The sequence below is a fragment of the Rhinolophus hipposideros genome, assembly GCF_964194185.1.
Source record: "Rhinolophus hipposideros genome assembly, chromosome: X".
NCBI classification, from domain to species: domain Eukaryota; kingdom Metazoa; phylum Chordata; class Mammalia; order Chiroptera; family Rhinolophidae; genus Rhinolophus; species Rhinolophus hipposideros.
The window spans coordinates 94398430-94419063 of record NC_138046.1 but is presented as its reverse complement, the minus strand read 5'-3'; the positions used below and the strand labels follow the sequence as shown (position 1 = coordinate 94419063).

The window sequence follows — 20634 nt, the reverse complement described above, 5'->3', positions numbered from 1 at the left end:
GCTTGGAAAAAAGGCCTGGAAGTACACACTGTTCCCCAATAAAGTCCTGTTAAAAAAAAAATTAATGTCTACTCAGAACCTCAGAATGTGACCTTATTTGGAAATAGGGTCTTTACAGATGTAATTAAGATGAGGTCATACTGGAGTAGGGTGGCCCCTAAATGTCCTTATAGAAGGATATGTGTAGACACAGAGTCACACATTCAGAGGAGAACTCCATATGAAGACGAGAGATTGGAGTGATGCATTTACAGGCCAAGAAACACCAAGGAGGGCTGGCAACTACCCGGAGCTGGAAGAGGCAAGGAAGGATTCTTCCCTGGAGGCTTTGGAGGGAGCATGGCCTTACTGCACCTTCATTTAGGATTTCTGACCTCCAGAACTGTGAGAGAATCATTTTTGCTATTTTAAGCCTCCCAGTTTGTGGTACTTTGTTATGGCAGCTTTATCAAATTCTGTCGTACTATAATTGATCTATGTATTTCATACACAGATCACCTCTGTACAGTGCTTTTAATTTCTGAAAGTAGACATACTGGAATAAGCTGGGCCAAACACAGCTCCTCCTCAAGCCTCTATTTCTTCCCACAAAATGAGGAGCAAGCAGCATGTGGAACTGGTTGGGTAGCAAATATTTAGAGATTCTGGATCTATTTGTAACTACAGATTAAACTAGGTATGTTTCACTAGAATTTAAATAAGAAGCATTTCTCCCCTCAGTGGAACCACAGTATTTCTTCTTTGGTTTTACTGTAAATTCTTTCAACCTGACAGATGTTTTGTTTCCTCCAAACAAATGCTAACAATGTTTCTTCGAATTTTGAGCTTGTTATTGTTTTAAAAGTACAATTAGAAAAAACAAAGTACTTGATGAAGTTTTAGTCTTCCATATGAACTTAATTCTAGTTCTTTTCGTCAGCTTAAAAATTATGGCTTCAACTTAGCTACGTAGAGTATCATTGAATTAATAGGAATTATTTAAATGTAATAAAGATGTTTCATAACATGGCTCAGTAACAATCAATCCATGGTCCACAAAGCTGTGCCATTAGGTGTCACTACTTGGAATCCTTAAAAAGGAAGCAACGTTGATTCTGCAAAACAAAACAATCAGTAGTTACCAGAAGAAAAGGGGGGAGGAGGGTATAGAAGAGGGTAAAGAGGGTCAAATATATGGTGATGGAAGGAGAACTGACTTTAGGTGGTGAACACACAATGTGATATATAGATGATGTATTATAGAATTGTACACTTGAAACCTATATAATTTTACTAACCAATGTCACCCCAATAAATTTAATAAAAACTAAAAACAAAACAAAATGAAACAAAAAACCAAAACAATACAAATCTAAGCTTGGGATATAGAACATTAGAATGAAGAAAAACGAATGGTCAAAGTTGGAAAAGCTTCTTCTCAAGAGTTGGTCATATCATGTTCCTTTTTTGTGCCTATTCTAAACATTTAAATATTAATTTAAATTAAAAAGAATTTAATGGGGCGGCTGGTTTGCTCAGTGGTTAGAGCGCAGTGCTCCCAACACCAACACCAAGGTCATCGGTTCGATTCCAACATGGGCCAGTGAGCTGCACCTCCCCCACAACTTGAAAGATTGAAAACAATGACTTGACATGGAGCTGATGGATCCTGGAAGGGCACACTGTTCCCCAATAAAAAAGAAATTAAAAAAAAATGTAATGGCTAGATTTCTGTATGTGGCAGCCACTTCAATTCTTCATTGATTACATTATTGGTAATGCAGTCTGTTAGCTCTGCAACAAGAGCTTAATGAACTGCATTTATGGGCTGCTGGTTATGAGAGCATATTCTAACGATGGCTTAGGTCATTCATGATTAAGCTTTCACTGAAGGACAGCTCAGTTTGGTTCTTCAGAAACAAATGCATCCCAACCCTGTCCACTCATTTCAGGAGGGAACAGGGGTTCCCATGCAGCACTTGTCTGCCAAATTCTGCAGACATGGTGTCACTTTACTGGGCACAATTCATTTTCAGTCCCCCAGCTCCTTTTAAAGGAGCAGATGCTGATACTGCAGATACAACTTTACAATTCATAAGCATCCAAAAGAAGTTTAAGCATGTTTTTCCTCACTAAAATCTGGGTCTCTTCTGAAGTTGTAACAGTGTCTACCCAAGAATGCAGCAGTTATTCAAAAATAAATGTTTCCAGTGAGGTCTGCCAAGTTCAGCATTGGGCAATAACTGGCAGCCTGGCTCAGCTCCATAGTCCAGTCTGTGTCCGACCATCCGCCCCTCCTTGTAAAAACTAGCAATGTTCTTGCATTTCCCCTGCGGTTTCATGCTTGGGGTGCTCAGACACCATGTTTCCACCATGTTTCGTTAGTAAGAAAAATGCAACTTCAAAAACCAATTTGGGCTTCTCTGAGCCTTTAAATGACAAGAAGTCCTTGATTTAAAGAAGGTCAGTGAATCTTTGCAAAGACCTCACCACTGACTATACTTAAATAACCCAAATCTCCATGCTGTGCTGCAGTTTCTTTCATATATCCTGCATACGAGTTCTAGTCAAGGGTTGACTTCTATGGGAAATTGACAATTGGGAAAACTTTCTGCATCATATGAAGCAATGAAAGAACAATAGATATTTAAACAACCAATGAATAGAGGTCAAACTTTGCTTCAGATAGCACATAACAATGACAACCATGATGATGATGATAAAGAAGGAGGAGGAGAAGAAGGAGGAATGCTAGGAATTATCCACAAAATAGAACGAATTTCAAAGGTTTTTGGTATCTAAGTAACAGTTATTTGAAATGAACTTAATCTGAAACGTCCTCAAATTACTTGAGATAAATTACACTAAAGAGAAGAGCTATTTCCTTATCTTCCTGAGCACATTTTTAGCTTTATGAAGTAAAATTGACAAATACAATTGTAAGAGGATTTCCATCATCAAGTTAATTAACACATCCGTCACCTCACATATTTTTTTTTTATGAGAACACTTAAGTCTACTCTCTTAGCAAATTTCAATCACACAATACAGTATTGTCAACTATAGTCACTATGTGCTACTTTAGATCCTCAGGCCTGATTCATCTTATAACTGAAAGTCTGTACCCTTTTACCAACTTTTCTCCATTTCCCCTATCCCTGCAGCCAGGGGCAACCATCATTCTACCATTCTACTCTGTTTCCATTTTTTCCCCCTAAGATTCCACGTGTAAGGGATACCATGCAGTATTTGTCTTTCTCTGTATGGCTTATTTTACTGAGCACATTTAAAAACTATGTTTCCCAGCTCTTTTGCAGCTGGGTAGGCATGTAACTAGTACTTGCCAATGGAATATGGGCAAAAGTGATATAGCCCATTTCCAGCCTGGACCCTGAAAAAGTCTCCATTTTCTTTCAGTAGCTGGCTGGGTGTAAAGAATGCAGTGGAAGATTCCAAAGCCCTGGAGGATGGCAGTGGAAGATACCTGGATACATGACTGACTATGATGTGAGCAAGAAATAAAATATAAAAAAGCCAAACTAATTTTAAAAATTTGATAATTAATTTGATTTGACCAAATTTATGGAAAGAAACAATTGCTGGTTAGTTTCCTAGGACTGCGCTTAGGGGGAAGTTGAAATGTAATGCAACACTCTCGGCTTAGTTTTCCCCAAACTAGTCCTCATTAATTTGACAGGATTGTGAATAAAAGTTCTGTGCCCAAATTTCTTTGAAAAATTCTCTTAATCAGGTTTCTTTGCTATAGGACATATCAGGGGTGTTAATATACTAACATCCATTGTAAATCTATACAAAGGGAATAAAGTACGTAGCATTTCCCAAACTTTAGTCAATCAATAATTTAACCAATAAATTTAAGATCAACCCCCCTCATGGCAACACCCATCACCATCTCCCAGAGCAATATTCTGTAGAATCCATTCTGGGAAATTTTCCTTTAATTTGCATCATATGGTGCATTGATCAGAGTTGGCACCAAAAATTACAGGCACCCCAAAGCAAATATCATTCTCTTAAGGAACGTTTTTCTTGTAAAAAGAATAATGTGTACTAGTAGACTAATATACGCTAAGAAACTTTTCACTGCTGAAGTGGACCAAGTTCTCTCAGAAAGGCACTTTCCTTAAATGTGACTGAAATGAAGGTAGATGTGAATTGTCAGCTTCTGATTTTTCTTTGCATCTCAATCCGCTGTCAATGTAGCCTGTCAAATTTAATAATGGAGTATATTCTTATGTTTTAAGAAGACACTGAGTCTATGAAAACTGGCAATAATAAATATGAAATGTGTGAACACAGTCCATAGCACAATATCTTATTGTCTTTTCTCTCTTCTATATTCATGCTTGAGGTGCAGTGTTTTAAAACAATGTTTAAAGCAATAAAAAGTAATCAAAGCTAAGATCAATGGATTCTTTTAACAGAGATACACACACATACACACACATAACTTTTTCACTGTGACTTGTCAGGCTGTATTGCATTTGTGCTATATACAATATAGCACTTTATTTCAATTATGAATCTGTGATGGATGATTTCCCACATTTCTCTCAGACTTAAGGCAACTGAAAAGGGACTGTTATGATGGACATCTGCAAATTCATGTAAAGTAAAAATGGTATGCTAAATATTCAACTTACCAAAAAATTAATGAAAAGAAAGACTTACATCTAGTAGTGTGTGAAGATGCTGATCCTGAAAAACACTGTGTAGAAAATCTAAGTCCTTTTCACTGCAGTCTGTAAGTGCATGAATTTCTTCCAGGCTGTCTAGCACCTGTGAGACTGCTCCTAAAGGGAACAAACAGAAAAGAAACAGCCAGTACAGAAAGTCAATGTCAAACTAACCTTTGTAATCCAAATCTTGCACTTCAGAACAATGGACTAACAAACCGAACTTCAAAGGTTAGTATCTGTAGTGAAGGATAGACTTAAATGAGTTTCATATCACTGAAGGAGAGAGTATTTTCAGTGACTTCACGTTCTTAATAATGTATTGTATGCTCCTCATTTTTCAAAGTAAATGGAAGCTTGTCTTATGCAAATTAAGGAAATTCATCAACTCTAATTGAGTTAGAAGATCTGGGTGCAGCAAGTTATATACATCAGAAGAATGTGGGTTCCATGACCCCATGATGTTTTGCAGTATTACAGAAATAACAGGTGAACCTTTCATACACATGCATTCCATCAAGAACTGAAGGAAGGTAAAGCTAACTGTAGATCTTAGGGACAAACCTTCAAAACGGGAGCTCCTGTGGTGTAAAACAGGCTTCTTAGGATTTTTAAGGCTCAAACTTAAGTTAACAAATATCCTAGTCCATTCTTTTTCCTTCCTTTGCATACAAAGTCAAGAGAACCAAGTTGTTCTCAGTCCATTGGGCCTTTTTTTATTCAGAAGACAAAGACAAAGGGTAAGTACACTGACTGACACTTCCAAATATCATATTAAATGTTAGGGCAGATCATTTTTGCATGGCAAAGCAAATGGTAGTGTGGTCATATTCTTTACATTTCCTTTTATAACCAGGAATCCTGAGAAGTATCAGCTGGCAAGATATATACTGAGTAGTAACGAAGTCACTTACACAGACTTAAAGAAATGATTAGGCTATGTACTCTGCAGACAACTTGCACATACATACATACTCCAGAGAAAGAAAAGAACTCTGAGAGGCGAGGCTTCAGCATATTAGCATACATGGTGTTAGAGAAATTCTAACAATAAGAGCCTCATTGCACAATTAAGTCTTGGATCAGTAGTTTTCAACCAGAGGCGATTTTGCCCCCCAGGGGGGACATTTGGCAATGGCTGGAGACATTTCTGGTTGTCACAACTGTGGTGGTGGGGAACAGGTTGTGCTACTGTCATCTAGTGGGTAGAGACCTGGGATGCTATTAAACATTCTACAATGCCAAGGACAGCTCCCTACGCCCAAGAAAGAATTATGCAGCCTAAAATGTCAACAGAAACCCTCCTTTAGAAAAAGATACAAATCTCGAATCTTTCTGTTCTAGAACTCTGTGCTGTTTCTAATTACTTCTGGTCTTGGACTTTATCCATTTGCATACACTTATTGGTGAGAATGTAAACGAGTGCCACTGTTTCAGAAAGCAATCTGGTAACATACACCCAAGAGCCTTAAAAATGCTCATGCACTTTCAGAAATACCATTTACAAAAACCCAACTTAAGAAAAAAAATAGAAAATGTAGAAAAATATTTATTTATAAGGATATTTATCATATAAAATGGAAAAATAGCTGATAGAGAATGATTGCATAAATAAATTATAGAACTTCCATATAATGGAATATATAGCCAAATGAAAATTGTTTTTGAAGAATTTTAAAGACATAGAAAAAATCTCGTGATATAAAATTCAAGAAAGCAGAATATAAAACCACATAAACTACGTATTCCCAATTATGATTGAAAAAATACACATACACAAACTCAGAAAAAAACCAGAATGAAATACACCAAAAGGGTAACAGGAATTATCTTTATTTTCCTATTTATACTTCATTTTGTTCTCGTCCATATGTTCCAAGTTTTCCACGCTAGAAAATAAAAGCTGCTATATAAGCAACTGCTGTGTGCAGTACTATTTAATTATATTAAAGATTTGGAGCTTAAGCCGCAAGTCAAGTGGTTATCCATGTGGGAATTACTGTGGTTAATTTTTAAAAACTTTGACTATTTATTTTGAGATCATTGCAGATTCACATGCAGTTGAAGGAAATAATACAGAGAGATCTCATCATGTACCTTCACCCGATTTCCCCCAATGGTGAGGTAACCTCTTGTGAAACTCATACAACACCACAACGAGATACTGACACTGATACAAGTCAAGCTACAGAATATTTCTCTCACCACAAGGATCCTTCCTGTTGCCCCTTTATAGTCACACTCATTTCCCTACTATCCGACCCCTCCTAACCCCTAACAACTACTAATCTGTTCTTCATTTCTAAAATTTTGTCATTTCAAGGGTGCTACATAAATGAAAACATACAGTGTGTAAACTTTTGGGATTGGCTTTTTTGACCCATCATAATTCTCTGGAGATTCTTCCAGGTTGTTGCATGTAGCAATAGTTTAATCCTTTTTAATGTTGGGTCATAGTCCATGGCATGGATGTACCACAGTTTAACCATTCACTGTTGAAGGGACTGTGGATGCTTTTAAATTTTGAATAATTACACTTACCTATAAGGTGGAAATCAGTTCGCATTTCCCCTGCTATTCCTGAAAAGATTAATCTAATCGACTTCCTTCTACCTGCTCTTTCAGGATTTTTACTTTGTTCTGAGTAGGAAAGAAAATCTGGAAATTAGATCAAAGCCAGCTCATTCGTCATCCCTTACTGAGAGCCTTAGAAAGCAAGAGATGATGTGAAGAAATTAGTCCCAAATGTCCCACTGAATTCCTGACACCAACACACTATCAACCGCACAATTAAATGGTACCAGGTTTATAAAATTACTAAAGCCAGTTCTAAACTTCTGAACTTATGAAACTACAATAACAAAAATACTAGTGAAAAATTTTTTTGTATGTTAAAATAATTCAACATATATCACAGAAACCTAGTTATCATTTTCACTCAGTTATCTTAGTGAAATCTTATCTAGTTTTTACAGTTTCTTTCCAGCATCGCTGATGCTGATATAGTCTAGGTAGCAGTTTATTAATACTATAAAGTTAAAATAAAACAACACTGTGTCTAGCAAATACTAAGATGGCAAGTGTAATGGCTGGGAAGTAATTTGGGCTGTACCAGACCAGGGACGTATCATTTGTTGGTCTGTGAACTCCCAAAGCTCCGTTATTCCTGTCCCACTAACATACTCCGCTGGTTACCCTATGTGTGCACTTGCTCACTCTTCTTTTCTCTGATGTGAGGTCCTTAAGGCAGGTTTATATTTGATTCATTTTATAACATCCACAAAGTATTCACTGAATTAATTCAGTACTAAAGAAACATCATAATAACAGCAGCTCCCAATTCTTGAGTGTTTATTTATTATGTGCCAGGCACATCCCCAGGACAACACAGTAAGGTAGATATATTACCCGACTTTTCCAGACAGGGAACTGTGGTTCGGAGAGGCCAAGGAAGGTCACAGCTCTAAGTGGCAGAGTCAGGACTCAACTCCGGTGTGTCTGTCTCCGAAGTCTATGCTTTAACTGACTTATTAATTGGACATACCAGGAAACACAGGGGGAACCTTCAACAAGAAGCTACACGTGGTTTATGCATGGGTGTGGAGGTGAAAAAAGAACTTGAACCCTATTGGGTCAGTCAATAACCAGAACTTTTATTGAACGTTCCTGCTTTTTGCCAGATGCTAGGCAGGGGCTTCAGAGAAAACAGGTGTGATCTATGGCCTCAAGGAAGGGACTTTCAGGCTGCTGTGTAAAGTACACAGCCTATTTTATACCCTGATGTAAACGACACAGATGAGGTAAAAACAAAGTGGCACTGAAGAAGGCTGCCTAGAGCCTCAGAGAGGAGATGGATGAGCAGGAATTCAACACCTTCACCTAGGGTCTAATTTGCTTGTATGGGCCCAGGGGATGCTTTGTTGGAAAGCACAAAGGCATCTGTTAGCCTGTGTTTCCAGGAGGCAAGACCCACCAGGTCAACAGTTCTATTTAACCTCCTTGAATCTGTTACCTTTTCTGAACTGATTTATAGTCTTATCTTGTACTCTAATGTGATTAACTTTGTGAATTTCTAATCATGAAAGGAAGCATTTCCATAGCTATACTCAAGTTGCCTATTGCAAACTCTGAAACGTGCCCCTAATTTTAAGTTTCTGCAATTAGGTAGGAAAATTGATTTTTAATCCATTTTTCCTTCCTTGTTTAAAAGTGAATAAACACATAGTGTTGGTCTAACTTCAAAATCTTTCTTCACCCTTGATAATTTTAACACTTTCCATTGACACCTCTTCTAGTTCTGTTATTTCTTTCTTTGGGTATGATCAGCAGAACCACAGAATACATTCTTAGTCTGATAGGTGTGTATAATTGATATCTGTAGTTCAATATCAAGTCCATCAAAAAGTCCCATAATTTTTCCAATTCATTATAAAATATAAATGTATACAAAGACATTTCTAGGGCTTTCCCATTGCTATTTATTTTAAACACAGAGGCAGTAGTAATAATTAATACAACACACACAGACACACACACTCTTATGCTGCTACTAGTATTTATTTTGTTGATCATTACTGTCATATCTGAAAGAACTCTTCACTTTTCTCAAAAACTGAATAGGGTGTTTTTTCTATAAGACTTTTGTATAAACTTGTAACTACCTTGAAGAAAATCAATAAATAAAGAGTACGAGTTCACCTCCTTAGAAGCCAATTTATTTAATGACAGGATTGTAGGTATCCTATTCACATTTGCATTCCAGGCTTCACTTGCAGAGTGCTTTGTACAAAAAAAACACAATAAAAACATGTTCAATTAAAATGATTTTTCCTGAGCAAATTCTGTAAGATTGAAAATAAAAGCATTATAACAAAATCACAGAAAACGTTTAATTTTATAGCAGTTTCCTCAAAGTCATGGTGAAGATTATTTTAATACTTATATTTGTATAACAGTTTATGATTTCCAAAGTTCTTTTATACTTATTACCTTATATGATTCCACAATAACCCTGTCCTGCAAGGAAGTATTTTTATATTTGAAAAATCAGAGCCTCAGCAGGGTTAAATGACCCTGGGACCACAGCAGTGAGCAGAAGAGTGCATCCTAGAACTCAGGTCTCTAACAATCCACTCTAGACTGGAGACCCCTGAAACCATATCGCACCATCAGCAAGGCAGCTGAATAATTTGCATTTGGTAATGAGATGATATCTAATTTCTATTCTCTCTTTAATCTCAATTCTATTTACCATATAAGGTTTATTTTCTGAGACTTTGGTCCAAACTTTCACAATGATAAATTTATTCGAAAGCAATCAAGCCTTGCCTTCAGAATAGTACTTTAATTTCTGCACGACTCATTTGGTAATAAGTTTGTATCTAAAAATTAGGTTGATAATCTAACATTTTAACTTTGAACATTTCTATTTTTTTCTAAAAATCTCACTGATACAAACAAGTTTCTTGAAAGTTTTCTGCTGCTATTATGAAATAATCGTCAAAAAAGGCATAAACCTGTCAAAATGTTGTAAAACTGTCCCTGAGTCTATTTCTTTAAAGAGGAATATGCTTTTAAGGTCAATAAAAACATTGAGTCTAAAATAATTTCATTACAAGAGTGAAAAAATTTCATAAAAATGTTGACTGAGTAAAAATAACCTGAAGGAAGGACAGAAAAATAAATAGTAGAATGTTTAAACAAAAAAGTTCTCAAAGTAGGGTGGGTCTGTCTTAACACTATTTCCCTCTATGTCTTACTATGAAAAATTTCAAACATATAACATTGAAAGAATTGTACTCACCACCCAGATTCTACAATTGCTAACAGTTCGCAATATTTGCAACATCAGTACACTTCATCCCTAAACACTTTAGCATGGATTTTTAATATTTCTCTCTTTCTCAGGTAAAATTTATGTAGAGTGAAATATATAAATCTTATATTTCATTGAATGAGTTTTGATAAATGTATACACTGCATACCCATGTATGCAGTTTTTTCAGTAACAAAGATTTGTATGTGTATATTTTAAAAATTATATGTATAGTTATAAAAGCTAGTATCACTGAGAAAATTCAGCATCTGAATCTAGTCTAGCTTCGTCTGAAGAGTTATTAGTAACCTCTCTTTCCTACCATGTTAGCAATCCTATTTCTACAACACTGAATCTCTACACACACATTCATATCACCCACTCAGTCAAAGCCCCCTCTTTGCAAGCACAATAGCATTTTAAAAAAATCTGTTAAGGTATAATTTATTAAGTTAAAATTCCCCAATTTAAATGTACATTTTCATTACTTCAAAAAGAGTTCCCGGGGTGACGTCATAGGAATGGGGGCAGTGGGGCGCACTTTCTGAGTTCTCCTCCGGATCTTATTACAAACGGGACATATAACCCATCAAATAACTCTTTGCTCATCACGCAGAACAGCTAAGAGACTCCTAAGAGACTCGTGGAAGGACTACTTGAAGGTGCGCAAATTGGGCGAGCAGGGGAAGAAGGAAGGGAGCGGAGTGGAAACACTCGGTCCTGCGGTGGAATTGTGGCCGGCGGTGGCTGCGGCGGCGGCGGTAACCCGCAGCTGTAAAGACACAGGGGTCCCCAGGGCGGAACAGAGAATACAAAAGCCAGGAGGTGGGCTCTTTCCCTGCGTCCCACAGCTGATCGCTCACGCCAGGGGGGCAGCTTGGTGGGCTCTAGGGCGGACAAAGTACACAGACTCCATACCTGGGCCTGCCCCCCACTCCTCCAATCTTACCCCCGCCCTTCCAGAGACTTAAACTGGCCCCTGAACTGAGGAGTAGTGTCAGATTACAGAGGGACTGTAGTGCTCAGGCTCTGGGAAGACTGACAGGCAGCTCTGACCCAGGGAAGAGGCTGGGAAGAGTGTGATTTTGGCTGGGCTAGGAGAGAAGAGACTCCTCCACCCCCCAGCCCCCACCCTTTCTGGCCTGCCCAGGGCGGGGCAACTGCAACTGCGGAGGCACTCCCAGAGATCAGCAGTAAGTAGCAGACGCAGCTACCGGCTTTCAGCAGCTTAGAAATCTCCTGCCCGCCCCCACCCCCCACACACACGGAAGAAGTGCCCTAAGACTCAGGAATACTGGACACAGGGCTGGTGTTGCTACTCTTAGTGTGCATATGTGCAGGCAAGGGCAGAAACAGCACTGACTTTGTAAAAACTATCATTCAGACCCCCCAGCCCCATGCATTTAAATCCACAGTCCCAAAGTCACGCTGGGCACCAGGTGACCGGTTCTGCCTGCACAATACGCAGGGGACTCTCTGGTACAGCAGAGGACAACCAGGAGATTACTTGGTGGGCTTCAGCCAAGACTGGCGCTGCTTTTTGTTTTGCTTTGTTTTGTTTTGTCTTTATATCTTTGATATCTTTGCCTGTGTTGAGTGGGGATTATCGGGTGTTTTTTCATGTGAATGTATTTGATTTTTTTCTTTGTAGTTGTTGTTGTTGTGCTTGGTGATTTGCTTTATTCTGAAATTTCCCTACCAGGGCCCAGCTTAAGAGGCACAAGATTCAACATATCCAGAGGCCAACTCCAGGCCAAACCAGAGTACTACCGTGTTTGACCTACAAGTCACACACCCAGAGGGAATTCTCTACAGGCACAAGAGCCAATAGAGGCCAAACCACATTGAAGTGGTCAATCCTTACGCAGCAGAACACCCTGCGGTGGGCAGAGCCAAGTCTCACAACTAGTCAGCCTAGGAGTTAACCCCACCTACTCACAAGCGAAAAGCAATTAAAGATCTTCTTTAACAGGACAATATACACAACACAAGAGTCACCCTTGGAGCACACGCAGAGGAGAAGAACGAAGTAGTGCAAGTCAAATATAAAGGACATATACTACATAAGATAACCCAGCAAGAACTAAGAACTCTAGGGGATCTCCCTAATACATCAAAGCAAACACAGAGAGTCAGCCAGAATGGGTAAACAAAGAAACATGTTCCAAATAAAAGAACAGAAGAAACATCCACAACTGGAACAAAATGAAGCAGAGATAACCAACCTATCAGAGACAGAGTTCAGAACACTGGTGATAAGAATGTTTAAGGAGCTTAGAGAAGACATAAAGAAGGATGTAGAAATCATAACGTACAACCAGTTAGAACGAAAGAACACAATTACCAAAATTAAGAACTCACTTGAAGGAATTACCAGCAGTTTAGATGAAGCAGAGGATCGAATCAGCGACTTAGAAGACAAGTTAGCAGAGATCACCCAAACAGAACAACAGAAAGAAAAAACAATAAAAAGCAATGAAAATGGTTTAAGAGACCTCTGGGATAACATCAAGTGCAACAACATGCGCATCATAGGAATACCAGAAGGTGAAGAGAGGAAGCAAGGGATTGAGAACATATTTGAAGTAGTAATGTCCGAAAACTTCCCTAACCTGATCAAGGAAATCAACATACAAGCCCAGGAAGTGCAGAGAGTTCCAACCAGGATGAACCCAAACAGGTCCACACCAAGACACATTATAGTTAAAATGGCAAAGCTTAAAGACAAAGAGAGAATCCTAAAAGAAGCAAGAGAAAGACAGAGGGTTACATACAAGGGAACTCCCATAAGACTATCAAATAACTTTTCTACAGAAACATTGAAGACCAGGAGGGAGTGACAGGAGATACTCAAAGTGATGGAAAACAAAGGCGTACAACCTAGATTGCTTTATCCAGCAAGGCTATCATTTAAGGTTGATGGAGAGATAAAGAGCTTCCCAGAAAAGAGTAAGCTAAAGGAATTTATTACCACCAAGCCAGCATTGCAAGAAATACTACAAGGACTTCTGTAAAGAGAAGAAAGATGAAAACAATATAACTACAAATTTAAAAAAGGCAATAACTATGTACCTATCAATAATCACTTTAAATGTAAATGGATTAAATGCTCCAATCAAGAGACATAGGGTGGCTGAGTGGATAAGAAAGCAAGACCCTTGTATATGCTGTATACAAGAGAGTCACCTCAGATCAAAAGACACACACAGGCTGAAAGTGAAGGGTTGGAGTAAGATATTTCATGCAAATGGAAGTGAGAAAAAAGCTGGAGTTGCAATACTTATATCTGACAAAATAGACCTTAAAATGAAGAACATATTAAAAGACAAAGATGGGCACTATACAATAATAAAGGGATCAATCCGACAACAGGACATAACCCTAGTAAACATCCATGCACCTAACATAGGCGCACCTAAATGTATAAAACAGGTACTGATGGACATAAAGACAGATCAACAGCAACACTATCATAGTAGGGGACTTCAACACACCTCTGACAACAAGGGACAGGTCCTCCAGACAGAAAATCAATATGGAAACAACAGCCTTAAATGATACTTTGGACCACTTGGATTTAATCGATATTTTCAGAGCATTTCACCCCAATGCTGCAGAATACACGTTCTTCTCAAGTGCAAATGGAACATTTTCCAAGATAGATCATATGTTAGGCCACAAAACAAGCCTTGATAAATTTAAGAAAATTGAAATGATACCAATTGTCTTCTCTGACCACAGTGCTATGAAATTAGAAATGAACTACAGGGAAAATAAACCAGGAAGACACACCAATTCATGGAAGCTGAATAACATGTTACTAAATAATGAATGGGTCAAGCAGCAGATCAAAGAAGAAATCAAAAGACATCTCGAGACAAATAAGAATGAGAACACGATGACCCAAAATCTATGGGATGCTGCGAAAGCAGTCCTAAGAGGGAAGTTCATAGCACTGCAGGCCTACCTAAAGAAACAAGAAACATCACTAATTGACAGTTTATCTTCACACTTAAGGGATCTGGAAAAAGAACAGCAAAATAACCCCAAAGGGAGCACAAGGAAGGAGATAATAAGGATCAGAGCAGAAATAAATGAAATAGAAACCAGAAAAACAATACAAAAGATCAATGAATCCAAGAGTTGGTTCTTAGAAAAGATAAACAAAATTGACAAACCTTTAGCCAGACTCATTAAAAAAAGGAGAGCACCCAAATTAATAAAATCAGAAATGAAAGAGGAGAAGTGACAACAGACACCACAGAAATACAAAACAATTTTAAGAAATTACTATGAGCAACTGTATGCCAACAAATTTGACAATCTGGAAGAAATGGACAATTTTCTAGAGGCGCACAACCTTCCAAGGCTAACTCAAGAAGAAACAGAAAGCCTGAACAGTCTGATTACCACCAGGGAAATTGAATCAGTAATCAATAATCTCCCAACAAACAAAAGCCCTGGACCAGATGGCTTTACAGGTGAATTTTTAAAAACGTTCAAAAAAGAATTATCACCTATTCTCCTCAAGCTCTTCCAAAAAATCCAGAAGGAAGGAAGACTTCCAAACACTTTTTACGAAGCCACTATCACCCTGATCCCAAAAGCAGACAAAGACACCACAAAAAAAGAAAACTACAGGTCGATGTCTCTAATGAACATAGATGCAAAAATTCTCAACAAAATATTAGCGAACAGAATTCAGCAATACATTAAGATCATACACCATGATCAAGTGGGATTCATCCCTGGTATGCAGGGGTGGTTCAACATCCGCAAATCAATTAATGTGATACACCACATTAACAAAATGAAAAATAAAAATCACATGATCATATCAATAGATGCAGAAAAAGCATTTGATAAAATACAGCAACCTTTTATGATAAAAACCCTTAAGAAAGTGGGAATAGAGGGATCATATCTTAACATAATAAAGGCCATATATGACAAACCCACAGCTAACATCATACTCAATGGGGAAAAGCTAAAACCATTCCCCCTAAGATCAGGAACAAGACAAGGTTGCCCACTTTCTCCACTTCTATTCAACATAGTGCTGGAAGTTCTAGCCACAGCAATCAGACAAGAGAAAGAAATAAAAGGCATCCAAATTGGTAAGGAGGAAGTAAAATTATCATTATATGCAGATGATATGATACTATATATAGAGAACCCTAAAGACTCCACCAAGAAACTATTAGAACTGATAGATGAATTTAGTAAAGTAGCAGGATATAAAATTAATATTCGGAAATCAGTTGCATTTGTATATACCAATGATAAAATAGCAGAAGGAGAAATTAAAAAAACAATTCCATTTACAATTGCTCCAAAGACTATAAAATATCTGGGAATAAATCTAACCAAAGATGTAAAGGATCTGTACTCAGAAAATTATACAACACTGAAGAAAGAAATGAAAGAAGACATAAATAGATGGAAACACATTCCATGTTCATGGATAGGAAGAATTAATATAATTAAAATGTCCATACTGCCTAAGGCAATATACATATTCAACGCAATTCCTATCAAACTACCAACGACGTTTTTCACAGAAATAGAACATATAATCCTAAAATTTATATGGGACCATAAAAGACCCCGGATAGCCTCAGCAATCTTGAGAAATAAGAACAAAGTGGGAGGTATAACGATACCTGATTTCAAACTATACTACAAGGCTACAGTAATCAAAACAACATGGTACTGGCATAAAAATAGATACATAGATCAATGGAACAGAATAGAGAGTCCAGACGTAAATCCATGCCTATATGCCCATCTAATCTACGACAATGGAAGCAAGAATGTACGATGGGGTAAAGATAGTCTGTTCAATAAGTGGTGTTGGGAAACCTGGACGGACACATGCAAGAAAATGAAGCTGGACCACCTCCTTACACCATATACAAAAACAAATTCAAAATGGCTTAAAGACTTAAATGTAAGATCTGAAACCATAAAATATCTAGAAGAAAATATAGGAAGAAACTTCATGGACATTACCCGGAGTAAGATTTTCACTGATATATCCCCTCGCGCGAGCGAAGTAAGAGAAAAAATAAACATGTGGGATTACATCAAACTAAAAAGTTTTTTCACAGCAAAGGAAACCATCAATAAAACAAAAAGGGATCCTACTCTATGAGAAAAGATATTTGCCAATGATATTTCTGATAAGGGATTAATATCACAAATCTATAAAAAACTTACTCAACTCAACTCCAAAAAAACAAACAACCCAATTAAAAAATGGGCAGAGGACTTGGGGAGACATTTCTCTAAAAAGGACATACAGAAGGCAAGAAGACATATGAAGAAATGCTCAACCTCACTAACCATCAGAGAAATGCAAATAAAAACCACAATGAGATACCACCTCACTCCAGTCAAAATGGCTATTATCAATAAATCAACAAACAACAAATGCTGGCGCGGATGTGGAGAAAAGGGAACGCTAGTGCACTGTTGGTGGGACTGCAGATTAGTGCAGCCACTATGGAAAACAGTATGGAGGTATCTCAGGAATCTGAAAATGGAACTACCCTATGATCCAGTAATTCCACTCCTAGGCATCTACCCGGAGAAATCCAAAACTCCAATTCAAAAATCTATATGCACTCCTATGTTTATTGCAGCACTTTACACAATAGCCAAGATATGGAAACAACCAAAATGCCCATCGGTAGATGACTGGATTAAGAAGCTGTGGTACATTTATACAATGGAGTATTACGCAGCCATAAAGAAGAAAGAAATCTTATCATTTGCAGCAACATGGATGGATCTAGAGAACATTATGTTAAGTGAAATAAGTCAGAAATAGAAAGCCAAGTACCATATGATCTCACTTATATATGGAATCTAAAGAAAAGACTATGTGAATGAACTAATCAGAGTCAGTTTTGGGGACGCAGAGAAAAAACCGAGAGTGGTTAGATGGGTGTGTGGGAGGGGGTTGGGGATAAGGGGAAAGGTGAAGGGATTTGGAAGCAGCTAGTAACCACAAGATGGCCTCAGGGTTTTTCTTTTGAAAATTAATTTGGGGAAGGTATTCTATAATGTTGTAAAGATTTTGTTGGGTATCCGATGGACATGCGTCCTATTTGGGAGACCACCTCAGGGATACTGTGGATACCTGATCATGGCATTGTACATCAGAAGCTAAACATTAATGAATGCCAACTATAATTTTATATATATAATGTGATGGTTCAGTGTGAGGTCGGAGGGATAGTGGATGGGGGGAGGGGGGTTCACAGTATGAGGGATATAAATGATGAACGTCTAAGTATTACCTTGTTTTGTACACCTGAAACTAATAAATAAATTAATTAATTAAAAAAAAATAAAATGAAGGACTATAAAAAAAAAAAAGAAAAGAAAATATAGGAAGAAACTTCACAGACATTACCCGGAGTAAGATTTTTACTGATATATCCCCTCACTCAAGGGAAGTAAGAGAAAAAATAAACACGTGGGATTACATCAAACTAAAACGTTTTTTAACAGCAAAGGAAACCATCAATAAAACAAAAAGGGATCCTACTGAATGGGAAAAGATATTTGCCAATGATATATCTGATAAGGGGTTAATATCACAAAAGTATAAAAAAACTCACTCAACTCAACTCCAAAGCAACAAACAAGCCAATTAAAAAATGGGCAGATGACTTGAAGAGACATTTTTCTTAAAAAATGGCATACAGATGGCAAACAGACATATGAAGAAATGCTCAACCTCACTAAGCATTAGAGAAATGCAAATAAAAACCACAATGAGATACCACCTCACCCCATCAAAATGGCTATCATCAATAAATCAACAGACAACAAGTGCTGGCACGGATGTGAAGAAAAGGGAACGCTTGTGCACTGTTGGTGGGATTGCAGATTAGTGCAGCCACTATGGAAAACAGTATGGAAGTATCTCTAAAATCTGAAAATGGAACTACCCTATGATCCCATAATTCCACTCCTAGGTATCTATCCGGAGAAACCCAAAACTCCAATTCAAAAATCTTTATGCACTGCTATGGTTATTGCAGCACTTTACACAATAGGTAAGGCATGGAAACAACCGAAATGCCCATCGGTAGATGACTGGATTAGGAAACTGTGGTACATTTATACAATGGAGTATTACGCAGCCATAAAGAAGAAAGAAATCTTATCATTTGCAACAACATGGATGGACCTAGACAACATTACGTTAAGTGAAATAAGTCAGACAGAGAAAGACAAGTACCATATGATCTCACTTATATGTGGAATCTAAAGAAGAGAATAAGTGAATATACTAATTAGAAACAGTTTTGGAGACAAAGAGGAAAAACAGGGTTGTTAGATGGGCGGGGGGGTGGGGATAAGGGGGAAGGTGAGGGGATTAGAAAACAGTCGGTAACCACAAGATGGCCACGGGGTTTTGAAAATTAATTTGGGGAACGTAATTAATAATGCAAAGATTTTGTAGGGTATTTGATGGAGACGTCTCCCATTTGGGAGACCACCTCAGGGAAGATGTAGATGCCTGATCACTGCAGTGTACACCTGAAGTTGAACAATAATGAATGCCCACTATAATTATATATATATATGCATATATATGTATGTATATACTTACAAGAGGCGGAGTACAGCATTGGGAGTGGAGACAGTGGAAATGTGATGGCTCGGTGCGATGTCAGAGAGATAATGGATGGGGTTAGGGGGGTCCACAGTGTGAGGGATATAAATGATAAACGTCTAAGTATTACTTTGTTTTGTACACCTGAAACTAATAATATATATATATATATATATATATATATGTATGAGTTCCCTTAGGGCGGCCAGATGGCTCAGTTGGTTAGAGCGTGAGCTTTGAACGGCAGGGTTGCCGGTTCGATTCCCAGATGGGCCAGTGAGCTGGGCCCTCCACAACTAGATTGAAGACAATGAACTGCCCCTGAGCTGCCCGGAGGGGCGGTGGGATGGCTCACTCAGTTGGTTAGAGCGAGAGCTCTGAACAACAAGGTTGCCGGTTCAATCCCCGCATGGGATGGTGGGCTGCGCCCCCTGCAACTAAAGATTGAAAACAGCAACTGGACTTGGAGCTGAGCTGCGCCCTCCACAATCAGATTGAAGGACAACGACATTGAGCTGATGGGCCCTGGAGAAACACACTGTTCCCCAATATTCCCCAATAAAAAATTAAAAAAAAAGAAAAAAAGAGTTCCCTCGTGTTCCTTTCCAACCAATCTCTTCTCTCTACCCCTACCCCCTGGACAACACCTTTTATTCCCACTGTACAAAGAAAATTCTGGTTATCAATCAAGTTATAAGCAATAAGCAATCCTGTAACGGAAATTGTGTTTTGGATTTAAGCAGCTGAGCTGTATCTAATTGAAGTTATGAAAACTTATACATGGTGATAAATGCTTTAGATTCTTTATATATAGATTATAGTACAGATACCTTAAAATTTATTAGTTAAAAGAAGTAAACTCTGCAAATACATTCTGTTAGAGTACAGATGCTATAATTCTAATACCGTTATGCTTGTTAAAATAGTCTATGTTTCCAAACAATAACATCATTGTGCACAAATTTGTCCAAATACTTGAAATAACATTCTGCTAATTGTTAATGCCCATTCAAATAAAGCTTCACAACTAAGGAAAAGCACTACCTGTTACCTCCAAGATGCTTTCATTCCCAAATGACATGATAGGTCTGCTGACTTTGTGTTTTTTAAAAGGAGAGGGGTGCTAAATCTGAAGAAACAAAAGCAGTTACATATGGGAAGAGCCTTACACTTCAACAGTCATTAACTTTTATGTGGTAGGCAGCCTCTAAGATGGCCCCCAAGATCCCTGCCTCCTGGTATTCATGCCCTTGTACAATGAATCCCTTCCCTGGAGTGTGGGCTGGACTTACTACCTCACTTGTAATGAACAGAATAGGGCAGAAGGGATAGGATGTCACTTCTGAGATGAGGTTCTAGACTGTGGCTTCTGTCTTGGGCCCTCTCTCTCTTACTTTCGCCCTCCTTCTCTGATCATTCATGCTGAGGGAAGCAAGCTTCTGTGTTGTGGCCAGCCCCATGGAGAGGTCCACTAGCGAGTGAGGATCTGAAGCCTGTCAACAACCATGTGA

At 38.1% G+C, this 20634-nt stretch overlaps 1 protein-coding gene across 15 annotated transcripts in view; it reads right to left on the bottom strand.

Moving 5' to 3' along the window:
- CASK (calcium/calmodulin dependent serine protein kinase) overlaps positions 1-20634 on the bottom strand; it is a 416202-nt gene that overhangs the window by 73440 nt on the left and 322128 nt on the right. For all 15 annotated transcript variants that reach the window (XM_081041785.1, XM_081041786.1, XM_081041780.1 and 12 more), the window contains one exon: positions 4672-4793. In XM_081041785.1, the coding sequence (XP_080897911.1) occupies positions 4672-4793 (122 nt within the window). The remainder of the gene's footprint in view (positions 1-4671; positions 4794-20634) is intronic.